The 24420-nt window shown below is 53.4% G+C and overlaps 1 protein-coding gene across 2 annotated transcripts in view; it reads left to right on the top strand.

Moving 5' to 3' along the window:
* The window catches only part of Foxp4 (forkhead box P4), a 55789-nt gene that overhangs the window by 20144 nt on the left and 11225 nt on the right, over window positions 1-24420 (top strand). Inside the window, exons 2-7 of one of the 2 annotated variants that reach the window (XM_050122782.1) lie at window positions 1515-1749; window positions 14591-14686; window positions 21907-22029; window positions 22410-22496; window positions 23912-24059; window positions 24173-24383. In XM_050122782.1, the coding sequence (XP_049978739.1) occupies window positions 1531-1749; window positions 14591-14686; window positions 21907-22029; window positions 22410-22496; window positions 23912-24059; window positions 24173-24383 (884 nt within the window). In that variant the 5' untranslated portion in view covers window positions 1515-1530. Of the gene's footprint in view, window positions 1-1514; window positions 1750-14590; window positions 14687-21906; window positions 22030-22409; window positions 22497-23911; window positions 24060-24169; window positions 24384-24420 lie in introns of both variants that reach the window. The other variant, XM_050122781.1, reaches the window with a different exon arrangement.

Below are 24420 nucleotides of genomic sequence, written 5' to 3'. Positions count from 1 at the left end.
CCCTTCTGAAGTGTGTGTGTCAAGCTGGTGGGTGCGCTGCAGCTGGGGAAGGGAACCCCTCACCCCTTGCTCCCCCTGCTGTTCATCTTGTCTCTGGGGAATTTACAGCACTCCAGGTTTAAGGAGGGGACATTTGGGCCTTGATCCTGATGCTTTGGATAAGATACCTGATTTGGGGCTGGAGAGATGGCTCAGGGCTTAAAGAGCACTGGTTGTTCTTCCATAGGACCCTGGTTCGATTCCCAGCCCCCACATGGCATCTCACAGTTGTCTGTAACTCCAGTCCCAGGGGCTCTGATGCCTTCTTCTGGATTCTGCACGCACATGCTGCACAGATATACATGCAGACAAAACACCCATGTACATAAAATAAATATATTTTAAAAGACCCAATTTTTAATTAGTTTGTTCATTTGGCTTTTCTTTTCAGATTTACGTGTGTGTGTGTGTGTGTGTGTGTGTGTGTGTGTGTGTAGATGCACACTTGTGTGGGTGTCTGTGGCAGCCAGAAGAGGGTGTCGAATCCCCTGAAGCTGGAGTTGTGAACACTCTTATTTGGGTGCCCTTAACCTCTGAGCCATCTTTCCAGCCCTGCGTTTTTTGTGTTTGAGGCCGATTATCCTGTAGCTCAGGCTGGCCTGGGTCTCCTCCTACCACAGCCTCCCAGACTCAGATTTTAAGTTTGACAGGGTTTTTTCCTTCCTTCCCCACCCCAGTTTACATAGTGCTGGGAATGGGAACCAAAACACACACTCTCCCCTTGAATTACAGTAATCCCATTTGGGGGTGACACTTGCTTGGGCTTGGACCGAGGGCATTCAACAGGCTGAGTCTTTGCCTAAGTCTGTACTGCCAGCCTCTGTTTTACCGTCAGTAAAATGGGTGTTGAACACAGATCTCACTGTTCTGAGGAGGACTCTTGGGCTGTGGGTTAGTAAATGAGTTACTTTGGTAGCCGGGCTGAGTGAGGGCTTAAGTGTGACCCTAGGTAGTGGACCCCAGGATGCCGTCCATAGACGCTAACTAGGGCTTAGGGCAGTTACTTTCCTGGGTTGATTAGGGCCTTCTGTGTCCTGAGGAAAGCAACCTCTGCCCCCAGGGAACTCATATCTACATGGGAACAAAGGCCAGGGCCATTACTGGTGAAAGGGGAGAGGTTTGGTAGGTCCCAGCTAAAAGGAAAGACCAAAACAGGTTTAAGACCCCGAGGGAACAGGCAAGAGCTCATCTCCTACCCTCCCCCATCTACTCTTACTGGGAGCGGGGGAATGGGAGGTTGCAGGGTAGGGCCTGAGCTTCCTTATGCAGTTGCTCCTTAACCAGGCCCTCAGGAAGGGGTGACACACTGAGAGGGTCTCTGGAGGAGCTTCTGGGAAATTGAGGAAGAGAGCACCCTAGGACAGGACAGGGGTGGGTGAGGTGGGTGAGTGCAGCTTTGAGTTGTAGTCCCAGGTGGGACCTGCCCTGGGAATCTGTCTTTGCGCTTCAGCCCCTCCCCCATGTCTCTTCTCCAGGTCCCAGTAGAACGACATGATGGTGGAATCTGCATCGGAGACAATCAGATCGGCTCCGTCTGGTCAGAACGGCGTGGGCAGCCTCTCTGGGCAGGCTGATGGCGGCAGTGGGACCGGGACCGCAGGCACGGCTCCGGCCGCGGGAAGGGACGGCTCCGGCAGGGACGCCGCCAGCGGAGCCGACGGCAATGGGGAGATGAGCTCCGCCGAGCTTCTGCACTTCCAACAGCAACAGGTAGGCTGACCTCCCAGACGCCCTCCATCGGGTGTAGCTGCTCTGTCCAGCCTAGCACCCTCGCTTTTAGATAGTGAGAAGGGACAGCCTCCAGGGACTTCCCTGTGTGTCTGCTGTTCTGGTGGCTAGCCCTGAACCTGGTACTGGAGGCTCAAGTTTATGAAGTTTGAAATAGTCCCAGCAAAGCCATAAGGACTGACAGCCGCCTGGGCTTTGAAAGTCTGTTTTGAGTGGGTGGATGTCTTGGCACGTGGCTGGAAAACTGGCTATATTAACAGGTTTGGGAGTGTGTGCTATGCACACAGGGGTGTCTTTATTTGAACCAAGGCTGTGAAGAGGTTAAGTGGCCAAAGAATCTGGAAAGAGGCCCAAGAAGGGAGGGGAAAGGTACCTGCACACACACACACACACACACACACACTTTTTTTTTTCAAGGCAGGGTTTTTCTGTGTAACTGTACTGGCTGTCTTGGAACTCACTTTGTAGACCAGGCCGGCCTTGAACTCACAGAGATCCACCTGTCTCTGCCTCCCAAGTGCTGGGATTAAAGGTTTATGCCACCACTACCCAGCTTATTTTTATATTTTTAATTATGGGTATGTCTGCATTCTGCACACAGTATGTGCTTGTGAGTTCAGGGGCCTGCAGAGGCTCCGAGTGTCAGACACTGTGTAACAGGAATTGTAGACAATTATGACCCACCTGATACAGGTGCTGGGAATCAAACTCAAGTCCTTCGCATGAACAGCAGATATTCCTAACTGCTGAGCCTTCGCTCCAGCCCAGGCATCTGTGTCCCCTCTTTTATGCCTATAATCTCCACCCTGCAGGACAGGGCACTAGGTGGAGAACCTTGCTAGATTATGAATGAGCAACCCCCAGGGGTTGGGGTGAAGGGGATCCCTGGTTTGGGAGTCATCTTGTTTGACTTTGCCTCCAACTGTTGCTGGTGGCCTGACCCTTAGGGCCTCAGCTGGGAAAGTAGAACAGGAGGACCCCGGGATGCTCCATACCATCCATCCGCGCCTTGCAGCCAGGGCCTTTGCGCCTCGCAGGCTCCTCCCCTAGACCACACCACGTCCTCGGGGTTGCTCCAGAAGCAGTTCACTGATGCTACAGGTGATCAGCCCCATCACACAGGGACCTGTCCTGAGTCTAAGCCAGCATCTTAGCAGCCACATGCCCTTGGCCACTAAAATACTGAGTTGTTAGGACCAGAAGCCGCCAGTGTGACACGCTTTACATTTGTTCAAGTAAGTGTGAACAAGTAGAGGAGTTAACAGTTTCTGCGTGTGTTATTGGCTTGTATGTGCTCCTGTCCTGTGTACAGGGGGCAGAGATGAATTTAGGGTACCTTCCTTAGTCATACCTTCCTTAGTCACTCTCAGTCTTTGTGGGGGTTTTTTGTTTGTGTTTGTTTGTTTTGTTTTGAGACAGGGTCTCACTATTAGCAATGGCTGGCCTGGAATGTGCTATGTAGATCAGGCTGGCCTGAAATACATAGAGATCTGCCCGCCTCTCTGTGCTGAGATTAAAGGAAGAAGCCACTATACCTGGCATCTTATTATATTGTGTGTGTACGCGCGCGCGCACACACGTGTGTGTGTGTGTGTGTGTGTGTGTGTGTGTGTGTGTGTGTGTGTGTGTGTGTGTAGTGGTCACATGCCACAGTACATGTGTATGGAGCTTTGGAGAACCATCATGTGGAATCCAGGGATCGAACTCTGATCCTCAGGGATATGATCCTTGTAAGTTGGTGGGCATTGTCATCACGCTTCTTAAGCAGAATCTCTGGGAAGAGAGAACCACTGAGTCTGTGCTTTCTGCTGGGACAGAATCCTGCTTTCTATCAAAATACAGCTAAAGACGGGCTCTTGCAGAGGACTTGATTCATAGTGCCGACATGGCTGCTCGAACATCTGTAATGCCAGTTTGGGGCTTCAGTTCCCTTTTCTGGCCTCTGTAGGCACCTGTAATCCTGTGCATATACACACAGACACACATACATATACATAATTAAAACTAAATCTTAAAAAAATGGACCCCTGGAAGTTTCCAAGGTCACACTGTTTTGGACCCTCAGCATCTCTTTACAAAGAGAAAACCATGCAAAACTTCAAATGTGGCATGAGGTTGGAGGAGCCGCCTAAACTGGAAACTTTAATAAAACAAAACCAAAAAACCTTGAGGCCAGCAAAATGACTCAGAGGCTTGCTGCCAAAGTTGAGTTCGATTCCCTAGGACCCACAAGGTGGAAGGAAAGACCTGACTCCAGCAGGTTGTCTCCTGACCCCCACACACGCACTGCGGCTTGTGTACACACATACATATCCACAAACTAAGTAAATAAAATGTAATTTTCAAAAGGAAATTAGAAAGCTCGCCGTGAGGCATAAACACAGGCCTCTGGGTAGCTGGGGAGATGTTTGGGCGGGAGAGGCAGAACCATCTGTACTGATCAAGTTTCTAGGCTCTGCCCTATACACGGGCCGTGACGTACCATCTCAATTCCGCGTTCCAGTTGTTCCCGTTTGTTTTGGGGACCATCCCAACGTCCTGGAAAACTCTGTATCTGCTTCACAAGTAATCTGGGACGGGGATTTGCAGGCAGGCAAGGAGCCGTTTTATCCATTTGGGCTCACCACGGGAGAAGTGCCCTGGCCCAAGGAAAATATGTGAGACTTAAAAAAAAAGGTCTCGTTGGCTTTAAACTTCAAAAATAACACTGCAAAATTAAAATTATAAAATTTTCAATTAAAGCAAAACATAGCCTGTGGGTCATTCTTCCACTTCCAGCAGATGACTTGAGGCTTTGGGGGAGATCATTCAGCAATTCTTGGGCCCCTCCCCCCGAAAACAGATGTTATTATTGGCGGGGGAAGCGAGATCAAGAAAGGAGGTTGATCTGTTGGTTCCATCTGCCTTTCAGCCATAAGCAGGACGTCTGCAGAAGACTGCTTTTGGATTCACTGTGTCATTAAATGTCATTAAATTGCCTCAGCATCCCTGGGGAGAGAGGCCATGTCATTCCCACTTTGCAGATGAGGCCACCAGCTCTCTACTTGTTGGTCCCACTACAGCCACAGTCGCCTGGGTGATGTAGGAGGAAGAAGAACTTCTCACACACAGTGGGTGCTAAGTACATGTGTGAATCTTGGTGAGTGAGAATACCTCCTGCTTGGCTAAAAGGGTCCCTTAAAACAGGAAAGGAAGGCAGGACCCAAGAGATGATGGCTCACTGGGTAAAAGCACTCGCTGAACTCAAACCCCGGTGGAAGAAGAAAACTGGTTGTTGGAAGTTGTCCACACACTTGCACTGGGGCACCTGGACACCTGCGCGCATGCACGCACGTACACACATACACTCTAATAATAATAAACTAATTTTAAAAAATGGAGGGGAGTAAATTTAAAGCCATGTATAGTACAAGAAGCTGAGGCAGGAGGATCTCAAGTTTAGGAACAGTCTGGGCTACTTGGTGAGACCCTGAGTCAGTCAGAGCCCTGGGGCTCTGGAGATGGCGGAGTGGGGAGAATGCTTGTTCTAAAGCATGGGAGCCTGAGCTTGGAGCCCGAGCACCCACAGAAAAGTGAACACTCTAATATATAGCACCTGTAATCCCAGCCTAGTGTGTTGGGTAAGGGGGAGACAGGAGTCCCTGGAGCTGGCTGGCCAAACTATAGTCCAAATTGTAAGACCCGGGTTCAGTGAGAGACACTGTGTCTGAAAATATGATGGGGGTACTAGGCATATCATATACATGTCTGTAATTCTTGAAAAAGAGATAAATAAAAAATGTTAAAGTAACGTGGCAAAGCAGTTAAGGGGAACATCCCAATGTCAACGTCTGTCTTCATCACATGCCTGCACAGGTGAGCACACATAACACACATACTCACACAAGCATCCCTGCTGAGCATGGTAGCACAAGTCAGTACTTAGGTGGGGTGGAGGCAGGACATGGAGAAATCCAAGGTCATCCTTAAGTATGTAGAGTTGGAGACTAGCCTATATGAATCCTGTGTCCAAAAAAAAAAAAAAAAAAAAAAGACTGTGAGGAAGACCCTACACACTGCCCTAGGCGACCACTCCAGTGCCTGCTTCAGACAGAGGTTTGACTGAATGAGTCTGCAAATGACATTCTGTCCTTCTGCCCTACAAGGGTCTCCCAGCCCCGATCCCTTTGTCTGTGGGTCCCTGTCTCTTTGGTAAACAAGTCCTGGAAATGCAGTCCTGGCTTTTAGGAGTAATGAGTTGAGAGTCAGCCAGACAGGGCAAGTCAGAAGTCAGGCGGTTGACAGGACTTTAGGCTGGAGCAAACAGCGCTGAAGAGGGCAGCCTCGTCACTTTGGAACAAGAGCTGGTGCGCTGTTTCCATGCAACAGCAGGCTGGGACCTTGTTTAAACAGAGGTGAGGGGGCGACCCAGCTCAGCCGCCAGGCCAGTTCTGGCTGCACAGAGTCCTTGCTGACTGCCCCCTTTCAGTCTTTCCCAGAGTTCCACTCTCTGCCCGGGGCCTCCGTGTCTTCTGCAGCCACGCTCTCTGGAGACTGTCCCGTGAGGGTGGTGTGGGAGGGCCGCGGGGCTGTAGCTCAGTTGGTGGAGTGTTTTCCCTCACATGTGATGCCCTGGGTTCGAGCCCCGGCTCAGCATAAACTGGGTGTGAAGTCGCTCACGTGGTGTGAAGTCACTCCTGTGCCTCCTACACCAGTACTTGAAAGGTGGGCACAGGAACCTCGGAAGTTCAAGGTCATCTTCTACCACTGAGCTGGAGATCAGCCTGAGCAAGTTGAACCTTGTTCTGCCTCTGCTACTGAAAATTCTGTGGGGACCCACAAATTCCTTTCGGACTTGGGCTGTGGAAGGTGTGCCCCTGCCCTGGTTTTGGAAGGTCTTAGGGACTTCTGGTTTTGCCGGCAGACAACTGGACTTGGGGCCAGGAGGGCTGAACTAGCAGGGTGGGGGTAGGCAGAACCATTGGCCACTGAGCTGAAAGGCGTCCTGGGCCCCCAGAGCCAGCATTCCCATTGTCCTTGGGTTGCAGGGGTGACAGGTCAGAGAGGGTCACCAGAGGGTTGCCTAGCGTCTGGGAACTCCCACTGCAGTTGCCGTGGCAACCGGGCCAAATCCCACCCCGTCCACATCCTGTGAGGAGTTTCAAAAGGATTGGGGGGCTCAGCCTAGTAATGGGCTTTTAACTCACCCCCTCCTAAGAGATGGGGGTTGAGTCAGGGAGCTGGGGGAGGGGAGGAGAAGAATGGAAAGAGGCTTTCCTCCGTCTGGCCCTCCTCTGCCAGCTCCTTAGGAGAACTGGGTGGAAAGGGAGCTTCCAGAGGGGATCAGCCCCGCCCCACCGCCCACAGGCTGCCAACAGTTGTCTGAAGCCTTCCTGCTGGTCACTACTGCAACCTCACGCCCTGGATTCCTGTGTCAGCTCTGGTCCTATAACCAAGTTCTCTTTGTCCATCTGGAGAGGGAGTCCCTCCCCAGAGGAGCTGGGGTGTGCAGAGAAAAACCACCCAGTGGTCGGGAGCGCTCAGAAGTAGATGGGGAAAGGAAGGCAGATGAGAAGCAGGGGGGAGGGGAACGGGGGGACTGGAGGGGTTGGGGGTCATAGCTGGAGGAAGGGGCCCCGTGCCTGGGGGAAGGCTCCTGACTGTTCCTCCTCTCCACAGCAGAGCGTTTTAGTCCCCACTGAGGAACAGTGAGGTGGGGGGGTGGGGGAAGGGTTTAGGGTGAGGGTTGTAGTGAAGAGGGTTGTATGTATTCCAGTCACCCGTGGGCTCCCGTGGAACCTGACGTGTGAGCTGGTGTTGCTCTGAGATGCCCTAGTAGGATCCCTGGGGGATGTATCTGCCAGTTTCTGGTCTAAGTCCAGCACCCTGTAGAAGTGGCTTGGGCCAGGCAGTGTGAAGTAGACCCACTTCTGGAGAGTTCTACAGCGAGGACAGAGGACCTGGCTAGGAACATGCTGTCCACTTCTTCACTTTCGCTCCTTGTCAGTGCCTGGGTGCCTTCAGACCAGAACCATGCCAAGCTGGCTCTGGATGTCCCTCGGGCCAAGCTGCTGAGAAGGCACGTGCAAGGGGAAGCCGCAGGAGCCTTCTGAGGACAGAGTCCCTTCTATGCCACTGGCCCATGGCTGTCCGCACCTGCAGAGGCCAACCTCTCATGAAGCGAGAACCTTCTGTAGAGTTGGCGGCAAGGGCCCTGAATCTGCGAACGTCCTCGGGATGTCTCCCACCTGGGAGGGCCTGTCTGTGTCTGTGCTTCACTGGTTTTCATTTTAATGGTTCTAATTTGAGAATGTGCCGATGTCATTTTTATGAGGTTGGTGTAAAAAAAAATTTACAGCCTTTTCCAAAAAGCTTTCTTTAAAAAAAAAAAAATCCAAGGGAAGAAAAGTAGAATCACTTTGGGGGTTTTATAGTCTCCCCCACCGCACGCGCCCCCCCCCCCGTATAATTTCATCTTTACATCTCCTCACTGGAGGACAGAGCCTTACTAGTCAAGAACCTGTGTCCCCCTAGGTTAGTTCTGTCTGTGGTGGCAGCCTCTGACCCCTTCTCCCTGCTGTTCCCTCCTTGGGTCTGTCCAGAAGGAGTTTTGTGGGCTGCATGAGCTTTTAAGGAACTCTTATTAGACACCTGCTGTTTACTAGCAGGGGGGTCAGGTATCACTTTCTGCTCAGTGTCCCAGAGATCGCCCAGGCCAGGAGCTCAATGAGGTGAGCTTCATTTGAAGTGTCTGGCACTCTGGTGCGTGCCTATATTAAAAGTACTTGAGCCACTGAGGCAGGAAAGTCGTGGGCTCAAGGCTAGCCCACAGACAGCAAGGCTTTGTCCAAAAAAAAAAAAAAACAAAACAAAACAAAACAGAAACAGATGGGGCTAGAGATGGCTCAGTGCCTTAAGAGCACTGACTGCTCTCCTAGAGGACCAGGGCTAGATTCCCAGAACCCATATGGTGACTCACAACTGTCTGTAATCTGATGCCCTCTTCCGACCAAAACCAAACAAACAAGACCATACACATTAAAAAAAAAATTATATATAGAAAAAAAAAAACAGATTAGGGCCATGACTCAGTAAAGTACTTGGCATACTCTCGTTATTAAGACCTGAGTTCTGGTCCCTGGTGCTCATTTCAAAAGTCTGGCATCTCAGTGCTGGAAAGGCAGAGACAGGCAGGTTGTTGACCAGCCAGCTTAGCCAAATCGGCAAACTCTGGAGAATCCTTGTCTCATAAAACAAAGGGAGAACTATTGAGGACGATGCCAGTATTGATCGCTGGTCTCCACATACAGATGTGTGTGTGTGTGTGTGTGTGTGTGTGTGTGTATGCATGCGTAGGCATACAGAGGAGGCAAAAAACAAAAACCACCCTGCCCTTATTTAATGGGGTCGCTCCATGTCTCTAGAATTCAGCCTCAGCCTGCTTCCCGGTTGGGAGGGGGCGTATGGGGTGTGTGTTCAGAGAGAAGAGGTCTCGCTATGTAGCCTAGGCTGGTCTCAAACTCCAGATCCTTCTACCTCTGCTTTCAGATATTGGAATAAAGCACATGCCACCTGGCTGGCCTGGGTATAGTTTATGGTACTCCTCGTGTTTTGCTTTTTCTACCTCAGGACCTTTGCACTATCTGCTTTTCAGCCTTGAATACTCCCTGCTTCTGCGGTGAGGTGTCTCTTGGCCATGTTTTATGTAGCTCGCTGTCTTCAGCATAAGGCTTCGCTGTGTTTGGGTTTTGTCTGGTGGTCATGTCAGCCCACTAAACCAGGGAGCTCTGGCAGTTAAGAGTTCCTCTTTGAACTTGACCATGGCTCCTGGGATTTTCCTGGGCCTGAAACTGGCAGCCTTTCCTAAGATTGTTTCTCAGATTTGAGACTCAGGGAAGAGGCAGCAGTCCTGGACCCCTTGTGGTCCCCCTTCTCCCCCAGCCTGCCCCCAGCACATTAGTGATAAACATAGGACCAATAGGTGCCTCGGGGGTTGGAGGAACTTGCCCTGTGAGCTCAGTGACTGAGTTGACCCCTGAAGCTCACATAAATATCACCAAATATGGACAGGGCTGAGTTCCAGTTTTGCCAAAAAGTTTCCAGGGACAGAGAAGAAAGTGTGGATTTCCAGAGTTAGACCAGCAAGTTTAGGGTTGACTACACGTGAACACAGTTCCCTGGTGTGAAGTCTCTCTCCCATCACCCTCCTGGCTCTCGGAGTCTCCCCCCATTACCCTGCCCGCTCTTGCTCCTTTTTCCTGCAGAAAGGTCTGGTGGGCTTTAGTTCTGCTTGTGCTGCTGTGTCTGGGTAAGCCCTAGGCCCCTTTCTGGATCTCCATGTTCTTCTCCTCCTTCATCTATTTAGTTTTATTTTATATGCGTTGGTGTTTCGCCTGCATGTGTGTCTGGGTCTGAGCTGGTACCCTGGGCCCTGTTTCCTTGTCTGTAAGGTGAACATAGTTATGCCCACCCTGTAGTTTAATGTAGGGACGCTCCTTGACAGCCTGTCTGCAGAAGGGCTTTGCCCCAGGCACTGTGGACCTCTTGGCCGTCCTGACACTGCAGAAGCGCCTTCATAGGTTAACACCTTTGAACTTGGGGTCACCCTCTGCCAGCCTCCCATACTTAGCCTGGAATGAGATGGACTTTGTGTGCAGGGATTATGCCTACTGTGTGTTGGGGGTGGGAAGCTCACAGCTGAATTTGACATCCATGCTCTTAAGGTGTTCCTGGCCCAGGGTAAAGTGGTTGCTGTGCCAACCCTGCCCTCCTGAGTTCAGTCCCCAGAACCCATGTGAGGGTGAAAGGGAAAAACGGACTCCTCAAAGTTATCCTCTGTTATCCCTACATATGTACCTGTGTGTGCCTGCGTGCGCGCGCGCACACACACACACATACACACACACACACACACACACACACACACACACACACACTGGGTGGCTCCAGTTTAGGCAGCATCACTGAAGGAGGTGAGCTGGGCTATGAGGTCAGGGCCTGTTGTTTCCATGTCTCAGAGGCTATGGGTCCAGTGGTTTCTTTGACCCTCAGTGGCAGGGACAGAAGACATTGGCCTTTGTGGTGCTTTACGCTGACGGATGAAGCTCAAATGAAGTTTCGTTGGGCAAACGTTGTAGAAGGAACAGCGAGCTGTGTTCCTGCCACCCGGCTCCTGGCCACCTGGCTAGCTTATGCCCCAAAGTAACAACACACAAATTGTATTCTTTTAAACACTGCCTGGCCCATTAGTTCCAGCCTCTTATTGGCTAACTCTCACATCTTGACTAACCCATTTCTATTAATATGTGTAGCACCACGAAGTGGTTGCTTACTGGGAAGATTCTAACGACTGTCTGTCTTGGGTAGGAGAAGCATTGTGACTGACTCACTTCCCTTCTTCCCAGAATTCTGTTCTGTCTACTCCACCCACCTATGTTCTGACCTATCAGGCCAAGCAGTTTCTTTATTAATTAACCAATGAAAGCAACACATAGAAAGAAGACCCACCTACATCAAAAATGTCTACACAAAGACAGCTTAGCTTGGGGGATGCCCGAGGCTCCCAGGTGATGCACCATCCTCAGCCAGGTGCTTGAACAGCAGTTATTGCCCACAGTCCTGGAGTTTATCCACACCTATCATTTGGCACCTACTGCATACTCGTTAGGTGATATTGCCTTCCAGGTGGGTCAAGGCTTGCTCTAGGCAAGTATGAGAAAGGAACTTGCTTTGTCCCTGTAGGCTTCCTATCCCCCCAGGGTCTTGGTAGGCTTCCCAGCCCTCCAGGCCAGGACCCTGTGGGAAGAAGGGAGGAGGCAGTGAATGAGTGAGGTGCTGGAGAGCAGGTGCGCAGCTTCGGGGCCTGCCAGCCAGTCTCCAGCCCTTCTGTTGCCTCCCTGGCGCAGTTCAGCTTTCTGACTGGGAATTATTTCATGTCCTCCTGCCTCTGCCATAGTCCACAGTCACCTCAGGTGCGCTGCCACACTGTATAGGAGCACCTCCTCCTCTTCCTTGTCTGCTTGATGAGCAGACCCTTCAGGACTCCAGGTCCCCGGTGCCCCAGTGCTGCCTTCTCTGGGAGGCCTGCTCAGAGCCCCACAGCAGTGAGGGCCTTCTATGGGCCGAGGGTGGTTTTGATGATCCAGTTCCCTGCTTCCTGCGCAGGCTCTTTAAAGAACTCCTGCTCCCGGCAGTTGAACACCTGGGGCCAGGACACCTACCACCTAGCATGACTTAGCACACAGTAGGCATTTCGTACATGATAACGAAGGTGGGAGAGGCAGGGAGGGAGAGAAGAAACAGACAGCCCTTGGGGGACAGGGAGGGGTGAACCACCTCACCTAACTCAGCTGGCCTAAGGGTGAGCTCCCTAAGGCAGGGTGGAGGTGGGGAGCGGAGGGTCTGTTGCCTTCAGGGATGAGATTGTAGTACCCTGTCATACCACCACCACCACCCACCCACCCCCGCGCACCCCTGTAAATCTTGTAATTTCCTGCTCCAGGGAACCACAAAGTAGGAGGGTTGGTGAGGAGTGACTTCAACTCCCCTGGCTGCTCTGCAGCCCCAGAGACCAGGCCAGGCTCTCTCCCCAGCTGCCACCGAACTTCCTCTGCTGTTGTTCCGCCCACATGGGGGGCTTGTCCCCCATCCCCTGACTAATGTCTCTTTTGAATCATCTGTGCTGGTCAGCTCTGGGGTCAGCCTCCACCACACCCCTTACCGCCTAGTCTCTGTGTCTTCGTGTGTCCCCTCCTCCCGCCACTTTTCCATGGTGTCCCTTTGGAGGACAAGAAGCATTCTATACGCCTAGACCTGGTGGCCAGTAAGAGCTGGGCAATGAAGGCCAGAATGTCTTCCTAAGGTCCCTTGGCCACCTCCTTGCCATCCTCTCCTTTCTAGAGTTTCTGAAATTCTCTTGGCCCAGGAAGGTCCAGTTTCTGCTTCCTAAAGAAAACCCTTCGCAGAGGCAGTATCCTGATTATGCCTGATTATGTGGGACATCCGAAAGGAGGAGCGGATAGGGAACAGAGCTGCCAAGGAGCACACGCTCCCATAGATACACCAGGGAGTATTTAGACAATGTCCTAAGGTAAACTAGACTGAAGCCCCAGGAAGCTGTGCCAGTCAACACTGTGAAGGGCTGTGCAGGTGGACTGGGTACACAGTGGGCACTCAGAGGGTGTTTGCTGAGCTCCAAGTGTCTATCACACATCCACGGTACTGCTGCGGCCTAAGAATGTGTAGAGGCCCTGGGCTTGGCCTGAGCGTTGGGAAGAGGAGTCAGGGGAACGGAGGGATGCTGGGGTAGGGGAATGGAATCCACGTGAGAAAGAAACAGGTGTGGGTGCCAGTGTACGAGCCAGCTCCAAGTTGGGTACCTTCATCTAACAAGTGTGGGCCGCTGGGAGTGGGTAAGGAGCGAGCCACCTGGGAATTATCGAGAAGAAAAGGGTATGTGCTTCCTGAATGCCAACGAGGCGCCAGCGTTGGTCTTTTAATCCCTCCTCCTGATTCTGAAGTGGGTAGTGTCCCAGTTTTACCACTGAGAGGGGGAATGACTTACCCAAGGTCACAGCCAGGCAGCTACAGGGCTGAGATTGCAGCCCACATCTGCCTGGTGTCAAAGCCTGGCCTCCAGGGCCTGAATACATCTGCTCTGGCTCTCTAGGAGGCCTTTGTGGAACCTGGAACTGACTGGACAGGTCCCCCACTGTCACCACCACCATCCACCTCCAGGTCTTGGGGACGGCTGGACCCCAGAGCATCTGTTGACCCTTCAGTCTCCCATCAGACTTTTTACCACCCACGTATAGTCATTGCTGCATCCCCCCCCATCCCATCCCATTCCTAGGATCCCCTTGGCCCAGTCTTTTGTCACTGTGGCCACCAAGCTAGGCACTCTGATCATTTAGACACTGCTTCAAATCTGATTGGTTTCCTCAGGACAACTGAGCCTCCCTCCCCCAACCACACTCACACTGTGTGCCTTAGTAGCTTCATGGCAGTGCTGTCCTGTAGGGAGGTTCTTGATTGACACCCACCTTCTTAGACCTCAGAAGCAAGCCTCCTGGGCTGGTCAGTTGATCTTGAGGCCAAGTTACTGATTTAACCTACTAGAGGCTTCACTGCCTCACCTAGAAAGAAGGCTGATGAGCCCTAACTCAGTTTTTTTTTGTTTTGTTTTGTTTTTTGGTTTTTCGAGACAGGGTTTCTCTGTGGCTTTGGAGCCTGTCCTGGAACTCGCTCTGTAGACCAGGCTGGTCTCTAACTCACAGAGATCCACCTGCCTCTGCCTCCCGAGTGCTGGGATTAAAGGCATGCGCCACCATTGCCCGGCCCCTAACTCAGTTTTTAAAAGGAAGATCAAGAGCTTGGCCCTGAGTGATGACCAAGGATCTCTAAGTTCAAGGTCAGCCTGGTGTTGAATGTGTTGAGTTCTGGGGCAGCCTGGTCTTGAGCGTGCTGAGTTCTAAGTTTCACGGCAGCCACGGGCTGCCTCAAAAACAAACAAGCAAACAAATCTGTGCTGCACCAGGCACGGGGATGCTCAGTGAAAAGCACCTACTTATTCTGCCCTGAGTTCACCCTCCTGCACTTTCACCTGGAGTCCTTTTGACCCTTGACCCTTTCATCTGCTGTCCCAGCTAAAAACCACTCTGATCCCTGGTGAGCCCTGGACGTCTGCGCTGATCCTGCCGTGACCTCAGTGACTCCGTCCTTTCCCCCAGCCCATAGGAGCCTTTCTGCCCGGCCTACCCACCCCCTTCCGTGTACTCATCCCTGCTCCCAGCCACTTCTGAGGGCATCGCTGGGGCCTCACACTGACTCAGCCCCTGTCTTACAGGCTCTCCAGGTGGCCCGGCAGTTCCTGTTGCAGCAAGTCTCCAGCCTGAACTCCCCGGGGAACAATGACAGCAAACAGTCGGCCTCTGCAGTGCAGGTGAGAGGGGGTGCACCCACTCATGCGAGGCAGGGTTGGGGTGGAGGTCAGGGGCTTGGGGGTATGCTTGGCCCAGGGAGCAGTCAGAGACCCCTCAGACCCCTACCTAGCCCCCACGTTCCTGAAAGAAGTACAGTCACTCACTTTAGGGTGGGGCCCACACACCAACACCTCCCCTGTCTCCACCTGATCGGCCAGGTCTGAGTCTGCCTAGCTTCTTTGTCTGCACCTCTCTCTGGACCTGACTCACTGGGTTCCTCCCCACGTGCTACCCGGTCCCTAAACTGGGTCTTGGCTCCTCCTAGACTTCTCAGTTGAAGAATCACTAAGCCTCCCCTCCCCCTTATCTCTCCCAGTCTCTCCATTTCCTGTCTCTTGCCATCCCTGTCTCTTCTGTTTTCTTTTGCACAATCTGCCCTTTTTTCCCTTGTCCCCTCCCCCCCAGCCTGTCGGCCCATCTGGCTGGCTGGAGGGGGAGGGGAGCAGGAGGCGGTGGGGAAGCCTGGCCTTCTGTTTACCCTTTTGTGTCACAGAGAACTTGGGAGAATTGCAGTCTGGGTCCCCGTGGGTCACTACTCTGGCCAGCCACTTCCTCCCTGCCGCCGGAGCCCCCTCCCCGCTGTGGCAGAGGGGGTGGCTGGGATGGAGGACAGAGGACGGGATTAAGCCAGGCTCTGAAAGGAAGTTTGAGGGGAATGGTGTGAACCATGTGGAGCTGTCCCTGAGCCCCCGTGCTGAGGGAACCCGGAGGAACAGGGACATGAGACAGGCTCAGGGTGCTTGCAGGACCCAGGACCCAGGACCCAGCCAGTGGTCCTGGAGAGGTTCTGTACTTACAGACAAGTTATTCATGCTTTTTTTTTTTTTTTTTAAAGCATATGTTTGGAAAGTGCTTTTAAAAAGTTCAGGGTGCCAGACAGCTGTGCAGCCATGACCGTCAGTGGCCTCAGAGCAATCTAAGCAACCTGAGAGTTCTCCCAAGTGGGGAACTGGCTAAGGATTGTGTCTGGGATGGGGGAGGACAAAGTCTGGAAAGGCAGCAGGGGAGAGAGGGAGGGACGGAGGGACGGAGGGAGATCTCAAGGGGAGACAGTTCTCGCTGAGGGTGAGGGACCTCCCCATGGATGGTCTCCAGGTCTGTAGCCGCCCTCCCCTTGCTGACCTGGCCTGGCACCTCCTTGTAAACAGGGGGGTGAGAGCTGTGGGGCAGGAAGCCCCCCCTCCACACACATACAAATGGAAAACGCCAGGTGAACCCCAACCCCAGCAGGGCAGGAGGAGTTGGGTGGCCTTGGAAGAGAAGCAGCATTAGGGGACTTTCCAGCTGGGTGCTGGGATGGCTATCTCAAGGTCACTTCCTTAGGACGCCTTCCCCTGCCAAAGAGAGCTGCCTCGGGCTCCAGCAGAGAAAAGGTGGCCCCCTCTTTGCCTCCTCGCTGCCCAGGGTCAGCTTCCTCACCCACTCGGCAGCTATCAAGTCCTTCTTTTTGTTCATGTCTGTGCACGTGTGTTCGTGCTTGTGTGCACATTTGTGTATGTGCGTGTGGAGGCCAGAGGATAACCTCACATGTCATCCCCAAGATAGCTTCAGAATTATCACCACCTCCTCAGAGACAGTCTCAGTGGCCCTGAGCTGAGCGGTTAGGTTACACTGGCTGTTCCCAGGAGTGGATTTGGAAGATCAAACTCCAGGTCTTCTCAAGCCCGCCCCCTACCAGCCTGGATTCAGAGTGCTTATCCAAGGCTGGCCCTGTACAAGTATCCGGCACTTTGTCCTCACGCCCATGGGACAGCTGCTATTATTAATCCATTTGCAAATGAGGAAGCCGAGGCTGAGACAGAGTATCTAGCTAACTAGTCAAAGTCAGTTCATGCCCTAATTTCTGTCGCTTTGATAAAAGGCCCTGAAAAAAGCCAGCTTAGGGAAGGACGGGTTTGTTTGGCCCACGTTATGTTCCGTCATTGCAGGGACATCTAGGCAGTAGCTCATTCTTGGTGGCCAGGCACAGCACATCCCAGAGCAGAGAGAAAGAACGCATGTGTGCCTAGTGTCAGCTTTCTTCTCTGCTCTTCTACAGTCCAGGGAATGGTGCCAACATGTCACTCACTTTTGGGCTAGGTCCCACCTCCCCACCCCCCACCCCCACCCATCAATTAATGTAATCAAGACAACCTCCTACAGGCATTCCCACAAGCCAACCTGAACCAGACACTCTCTCTCCTCTAGTGATTCTAGGCTGTGTCGAATTGACAGTTAAAAACAACCGCAACACCCTACACATAAGAGCAGAGACTGGGCTGAGCCCAGAGGACTGGCTTCAGAGCTCTGCTCCATGTGGTGCCTCAGTACCAGTGCCACTCAAGTCCCTGGAGTCCCAGGGACACGGCTGGGGCTGAGCTTCTCCCCAGTTCCTTCTTCTGCAGCCAGGTCTGCCTTCTGTGCTACCCCGCCCCATCTTTGCTGTTTCTGAGTGGGGATGGTGGGAACTCTGTCCTCAGGTAGGGCCTAGGGATAGGAAGAAATGGGAGGACGAAGGCTGGGCCTCCAACCAGAAAGTATGTGCTGTGGATTTGGGAAGGGAAGCTGTTGGGGTCCCATGGGCACATTCTGCTCCTGGACAGGTCACTTGTCCCTCACCTACAGCTTCTTGTACCATCTTCCTGCAGCTATCCTCAGTGGGCTTCCAGACCATATTGAGCCCGAGAAGTGCCCATCACCATAGAGATCAGACGCAGAAGGAGAGCAGGCAGCCAGGAAGGAATCTGGAGGAGCTAGTCAGGGCCAGGTTTGCTGCTTTCTCATCTCATCTAGAAGCTGTACCTTTTCTTTGGCTTTGTATTCTATGAAGGTTTTGTTTCTCTTTGTTTTGTTTGAGATAGGGTCTCCTGTAGCCTGGGCTAGCCTCCAGTTCTCTGTGTAGATGTAGGTGAAGATGACCTTGAACTTCTGACCCTTCTGTCTCCACCTAGAACCAGGCACACACCTGGTTTACGGAGAGCCAGGAGTTAAACCCAGGACTCTGCGCGTTGGACAAGTCCTACACTAAGCTACATTTCTGCTTTATTCTTTCAAACAGGGCGTTATACTGTAGTCCTGATTGGCCCAGAATTTACTATATTGCCCAGGCTGACCTCAAACTCGAGGTAATTCTTCTGCCTCCATGTGCTGGGACCACAGGCACGAGACCCCATTCCTGGCCACCACTGCCGTTCTCACTCAGCTTCAATAAGAGAATTAGCTGAGGTTCTTCTGGTCCCCAGCAAGGGGCACCTGATGCCCCACACTACTCCCGCCTACCAGGTACCCCAGAGTCTGTCCTTCAGGAATTGAGTTTGGATCCATCACAACCCTCAGCCCCTAGCTACTTTTCCTCCATGGCAGCCCTGCCTCGCTTCCTCCTACTCAGGCCACCGCGCCCAGTACTCTGCATTCGAAGTGGGGAGAGGGCTGGGACCTGAGCGTAGCTGGCATTCAGCCGTCCTCCCTGCCATGGCACTATTGATCGTCTAGCTTCAGGGCCGATCGATCTCTAGACAGGGATTCTCAGCTGTTGATCCTCCCAGCTGACCAGTGTCCGTACTGACACACCCTTGTCCAGTGAGTGCGGGGGCACCATCAGGGCACCTCCGCTCACTTTTCAGAACCCCAAGACAGGCCTGGTGATCTCACCGATTCTGTTTTGGCTCCGTGTGGCTGGCCACCTGGAGATCAGTACGCAGGGTGAGGTCCATCTGGGTCCCCATGGAGGCTTCTGCAGCCAGCTGCTCAGCCAACTCACAGGAGGCATGGGGCCAGAAACTCCTTCTAGGGTCATCTGGCCTCCAAGCCAGAAAGCCCCAAGGAGGGATAGGCCATGTCCTTTGCTGTATTCTGTCAGTCATTTACATCCTGGTGCCTAGAAGGGTCCTTGGGGTGTGTCTGCCTGCCCTCTCTCCCTGCTCCTGTTCACTTCCTGCTGTGGTGGGAACAAGTGACCTGGTGAGTTGTCCTAGGTGACCTCTGGGATGTCCTTTCTGCTCCACTCTGCTGGTGTCCTTTTGGGATTGGGGTGGGTTGTCTGACCTCCATTGTCTAGATGGAGCTGATGTACACTTCTCAGTGGCTTCTCTGACCTTCACGGGGAGAAAACAGGTTTGAGGGCTTAGCCACCTGCTTGGTACCGGCTCAGGCAGTTGCATCTTCATTTTCTGCAGTGTGAGGCTGAGAAGGGATGATGTTCAGATCCCAGGGCCAGACGGGGACAACGATGCTTAGCTTTTTCAAAGAGCAGTGATGAGGACCAACCATCAAGACAACTCAGTGTGTGAAGTGCTTGACACACAAGCCTAGTGACCTGAGTTCAAGCCCCAGGACCCACAGAAAGAGAACCAGCACCCAGAAGTTGTCCTTTGTGGTGATCGTATATGCACGTGCACACACGCACACACAATAAGAAGAAGAAGATTATATTAATTTTTTAAAAGAATAAACTGAGCAGTGGTGGTGCATGCCTTTAGAGCTGGGTACTAAGAACTGAGGTCACCCAACTCGAACTCAGGGCTGGAGACTTGCCAACTTCTCAGCTGGCGCTGCCCTAAGAAGAGGAAGAGAAGGTCACCCATGGGTGCTCCTTGTTGGGTCCTTCCACCTGAATTCTCTAAGCTGCCACCCACTGCTTCTGGGCATCCACCAGGAGGCACAGGGCCATGTTCCACTGAGCCCAGCCCTAGGTCCCTCGGCCTGCAGGTCTTGACATCTCAGCAGCCTTACAGAGAACCTTCGTGGGGTGATGTTTCTTTCTTGTCCTTTTCTGGTTTTTCAAGGCAGGGTTTCTGTGTTTAGCCCTGGCTCTCCTGGATCTTGCTTTGTAGACCAATCTGGTCTTGATCTTAGAGATCTGCCTGCCTCTGCCTCTTGAGTGCTGGGATTAAAGCCACATACCACCACCACTACTGCCTGGCTAAGTTTCTTCTTATTCTAATTATATTATTATTAGTTTTCCAGTCTGCATCAGTGTTTCCTGGATCCCAAGCTGTCCTCAAGTGAACATACAGTCGAAGATAGCCTTGAGCTCTTGAGTCTCCTGCCCGCAGCTTTCCAGTGTTTGACGTTGTAGGTGTGCGCTACTACACCTGATTTTAGTGCTGGGGTTCAGCCCCAGGGAATTATAGGTGTGCGCTACTACACCTGATTTCATTAGTACTGGGGTTCAACTCCAGGGCTTTTGCATGCTAGGAAAGTGTCTTACCAACAGAGTCCCAGCTGCAGCCTTGGGGTTAAAGCTTCAAAGAAGGCAATCCATCTGAGATCTCAGTCCCATGGCCCCTTCAAGGTGGACTAGCCCAGCTGCTATCTGCCAGCCTGTGATGAGACAGGAGCTCGGGTCCCAGTGCTGTCCGACCCATCCGAGTCACTTCTGGGTAAAAAGGGACCTGAAAACAAAAGCCCACAAGCCGCCCCCCCCACACACACACAGAGGCTTCAGCAAGGGCCATGTCTGTGACTAAAAGCCAAATTGTCCCCCTTCCTTCACACAGGGGCTTCAGTACAGATCTAGACCGAGTACTGGGGCAAGCTCAGGAGTGGAGCCCAGCTGCTGGCTGTGGGTGGGAGGAGAATCAGGGATAGAGATCGTTTGTGGGGGGACCCCTGCGTCAGCTGCAACTCTCTGCTTGCTCCTCTTTGGGGGGATTTTCTAATCTCTGGCTGAGGCCTTAGATTGAAGAGGGAAAGAACCCCTCCTCCCCTGTCCCACAGGCCAGGCTGGAGTTGAGGGAAGGGTCCCTTGAGCACCTAATCTGTCTCTACCTAGGGCCCGCTTGTTGGCCCTACTTCCTGATAGGCCAGTCCCCTCTCTTCCTCCCCCTGGGTCCTAGGGTCTTCAAAGTGTTGGCCGACTGTAGAAGGCACAAGTACTTAGCTGAGCACCTGTTATGTGCTAGGTCCTCCACCAGGGAGGGCATGGGAGTGAGGAGCAGAGTGTTGTGTGTGCAGGGCTCGCTGAGCAGTGGGACACAGACAGTTCCACCCCAACACCTGGTCACCACGGCAGGACTGTGTGATATGACGTCCTTAACTGCCTTGCTCTGGCTGTGGGAAAATATGATGTCGTTGTTTTTTTCTCTGAACCATTTTAGTTTGTAAGTGAATCGCCTGCACCTCCTAGAGAGTGCTAACAGGCCCAGGAGGCAGAAAGCAACTCCGCCTGTGTTTTATGTTTGAGGACAGTGACATCCCCGTGAGGGCAAATGACTCTAAGCCTGCTGAGCTGCTGCGCTTTGTCCACTGCAGCTCTGACTCCAGAACAGTCCCAGCAGGGTGTGCTCTCTGGGCCTCTGCTCTGGGCTGCCACATGTGCCACAAACACAGGCGTTCAGAGCGAGCCAGAGTGGGCTCAATCAGGTGCTGCTCAAGGGAAGACAGAGTCTCACTGTGAGCTCTGACTGGCCTGGAACTTCCTGTGTCCTCCGAACTGAGTTCAAAGTCACACGATTGCCGGGCGATGGTGGCGCACGCCTTTAATCCCAGCACTCGGGAGGCGGAGGCAGGTGGATCTCTGTGAGTTCGAGGCCAGCCTGGTCTACAAGAGCTAGTTCCGGGACAGGCACCAAAGCTACAGAGAAACCCTGTCTTGAAAAACAAAAAACAAAACACACACACAAAAAAAACCCAACCCACACGATTATAGGCATCATCCCGTGTCCAGCGGACAGGGTACTTTTGACTCTGTCTCTCTGCTGCTCTCCAAAGCAGGCTCACGCTGCTGGTAGTCTCAAACATGATAAGTTAAGAGCTGGAAGTGGCCCAGTGGCCTGTTGGGGTGCCATCTCATCTCCCACACCTGGGACCATGCATCATGTGACCACAGCCATTTATAGGCCATTGCTGTGCACTAGCCTCTGACCACTGTTGTTAATCCCCTAGTAGCCTGAAGACGGTGACTGTTGAATCATATGTCCAGAGACAAGGCTGTGGAGGTCAGTAGTTCACATCTGAGATCACAGTGTCTGGAAGACTAGGGGAGTTCAAGGACAGCCTGGGCTATAGAGTGAAAATGTCTTCAGATAAAACAAAGTATAGAAACACAGGCCTATAAACGCAGCACTGGAGTTCAAGGCCAGCCTGGAGCCCTTGGTGGAGTCAGAAGAGGCACAGCCCCATAGGTGGCAGACAGTTACACTGGAGAGCCGCTCTGCTGTGCCTCAGGGACGGCCTCTGACTCATGGGGTACATCCCACAGGTGCCCGTGTCTGTGGCCATGATGTCGCAGCAGATGCTCACCCCTCAGCAGATGCAGCAGATCCTGTCACCCCCCCAGCTGCAGGCCTTGCTGCAGCAGCAACAGGCGCTCATGCTCCAGCAGGTGAGACTAGCCCCAGGGCGGCACGCACTCCCTCCCTGAGCCTCACTGAGGACCTCTGCTGTGGCAGAAACCAGAAACAGTGCCCAGAGAATCCTCCGCTACCTCCCACCCTTACGTCCCACATACTGGCCTCACTTCTGTCTTTAGAACTCTTGGGGAGCAGGGTGAAGTATGGAACACCATGCCCTCCATACCCCCAACACACACTCAGAAACATACTGAAGAGATCCCATCTCTCTCTGCCTGGCCATGTTCATGGAACACTTGTGCCCTGCCTGTGGGAGCCTTGGCCAGGCAGGGCTGGGTTTGCACCTAGCAGCTCCTGGATTGGCAGCTCCAGGGCTAGCAGCTCCCGGAAACCGCCCCTCTTCTTCCTTCAGCTGCAGGAATATTATAAGAAGCAGCAAGAGCAACTCCATCTGCAGCTCCTCACCCAGCAGCAGGCTGGGAAACAGCAGCCCAAGGAGGTGAGTGGCTGCAGAGCCGTGCCCAGATATCCCCTGCATTCTCTAGTCCCAACACTGGCAACCAGCCTTCTTCAGTCTGATAAAGAAAACTGGCCTTGTGGGAAGAGTTGGAAAACCAGGAGAACATTGGAAGGGGAGGTTCAAGGAAGAAGTTAGGGGTGGACACTCACTTGCCTCCAACTCCTTGTACCCATTCTTTCTCTCCTTGCCTCAAATTGTGTTGTCCCTATGTGTGAAGTCACCAGATACGTCTGATGGTCTTGGCTTATATCCAACAGACTCATGTCCTACCATCTTGCTGCTCACCCTGTCCCTTAGTAAGCCAGCTGCCCCATGTAGAGGACCCTCAGCAGTATGCCTACCTCCTGCACCTTAGCCTGCCCTGTCTCCTGATGCCTCGTGCAGCCCTCACCAGCTTATTCTCATAGCTCCCCAGCCCAGCGTCTGCTCTACTCCTGCCACAGCACATCCTGAGGGGTTACAGCAGGTGCCTCGTGTCCCAGACTTGTCTCCTTTCTGACCAAACTGTGGCCTCACTTCAGGGTGCCCCTTCCCAGAGTGCCGCTCTGATGGTTACCAGGCCCTCCCCACCCCTGTGTGCTTTCAGCTGCTGAGATCTGTGTTTGAATCTAGGCTCTTTATCCTCTTGTCTCAATGAATTGCCAGCCCTAATACATACCAGGGCACTCCCCAGGGCAGGGAGGCAGAGATACCTGGCCTCTCACACATCCAGGACATGATTGGCTCTCTGGACTCAGAAAACTTGCTGACAGCCTGACCTGTCAGTGCCTGTGTGAAGAACTGAATGGGGAGGGGCGGGGAGCCGGGGAGCCGTGTACACAGAGAACCAGGAGTTTGCGCCTGGGCAGTGTTGGCCACTGTTCTAGACCACGCTGAGGCTGGTCAGGTCCCATCCCCTTCTTTAGCACTGTGTCTGAAAAGCAGAACAGAATGAGATGGAGGTGCAGAGTCTCCACCACCCTAGAAGAAGGGGGGCTCTGGGCATGTGGGAAGGGTCTCCAGGTGGGAGTGGCCCCCAGATCTGACAGGCTCATCCATCACTGTGATGAGAGCCCCCCCACCCAGGCGCACAGCTGCCGTGTGGATAGCAGAAACTGCCGCCAAGAAGGAGGAGGAGGAGGGGGGAGGAGGGAGGGCGTCGTGCTGCGTGTCTGGGTCTGGCTGTGTGTGTTTGCGCGTGTGCGTGCGTGCGTGCATGCGTGTGTTTACTGCGAGAAGGCATGCAGCCCTATGGAAGCTGGGCCGGGAGCAGAGAAGCTGCAGCTGCGGAGGCCACCACGACAGCTCCAGGGGCTGACAGGCCCTGGGAGGGGGTGGCGGCAGCATGGGGGCCCGATGGCACGGCCGAGGCCGACGGCACCCCTCTCTGCCCACCCCCTCGGGCTTCCTCCCAGGCTCTGGGGAACAAACAGCTGGCCTTCCAGCAGCAGCTCCTGCAGATGCAACAGTTGCAGCAACAGCACTTGCTCAACCTACAGAGGCAGGGGCTGGTCAGCCTGCAGCCTAGCCAAGCCTCAGGGCCCCTCCAGGCCCTCCCGCAAGGTGAGCAATGCCCCACCCCCGCCCCCAACCCTGCAGCTTTCACCAAACCCTGGGTGAGGCACAGGCTCTGTGTGTTGTGCTCCCAGCCAGCCAGCCTCTCTCTCCTGCAGCAGCCGTGTGCCCGACAGACCTGCCTCAGCTGTGGAAAGGCGAGGGTGCCCCAGGGCAGCCTGCTGAGGACAGCGTCAGGCAGGAGGGGCTGGACCTGGCCAGCACAGCTGCTACTGCTACCTCGTTTGCCAGCCCCCCCAAGGTTTCCCCACCTCTCTCCCATCACCCCTTACCCAACGGACAGCCCACTGTGCTCACATCTCGGAGAGACAGGTATGGATGGCTCTAGGGCATAGCACGTGTCCAGGCC

The sequence above is a fragment of the Alexandromys fortis genome, unplaced genomic scaffold (assembly GCF_014885135.2).
Source record: "Alexandromys fortis isolate MF-2015 unplaced genomic scaffold, M_Fortis_MF-2015_v1.1 scaffold_212, whole genome shotgun sequence".
Classification (NCBI taxonomy): Eukaryota; Metazoa; Chordata; class Mammalia; order Rodentia; family Cricetidae; genus Alexandromys; species Alexandromys fortis.
The sequence above is the reverse complement of the archived record's forward strand: the minus strand, read 5'-3'. Positions and strand labels throughout refer to the sequence as shown.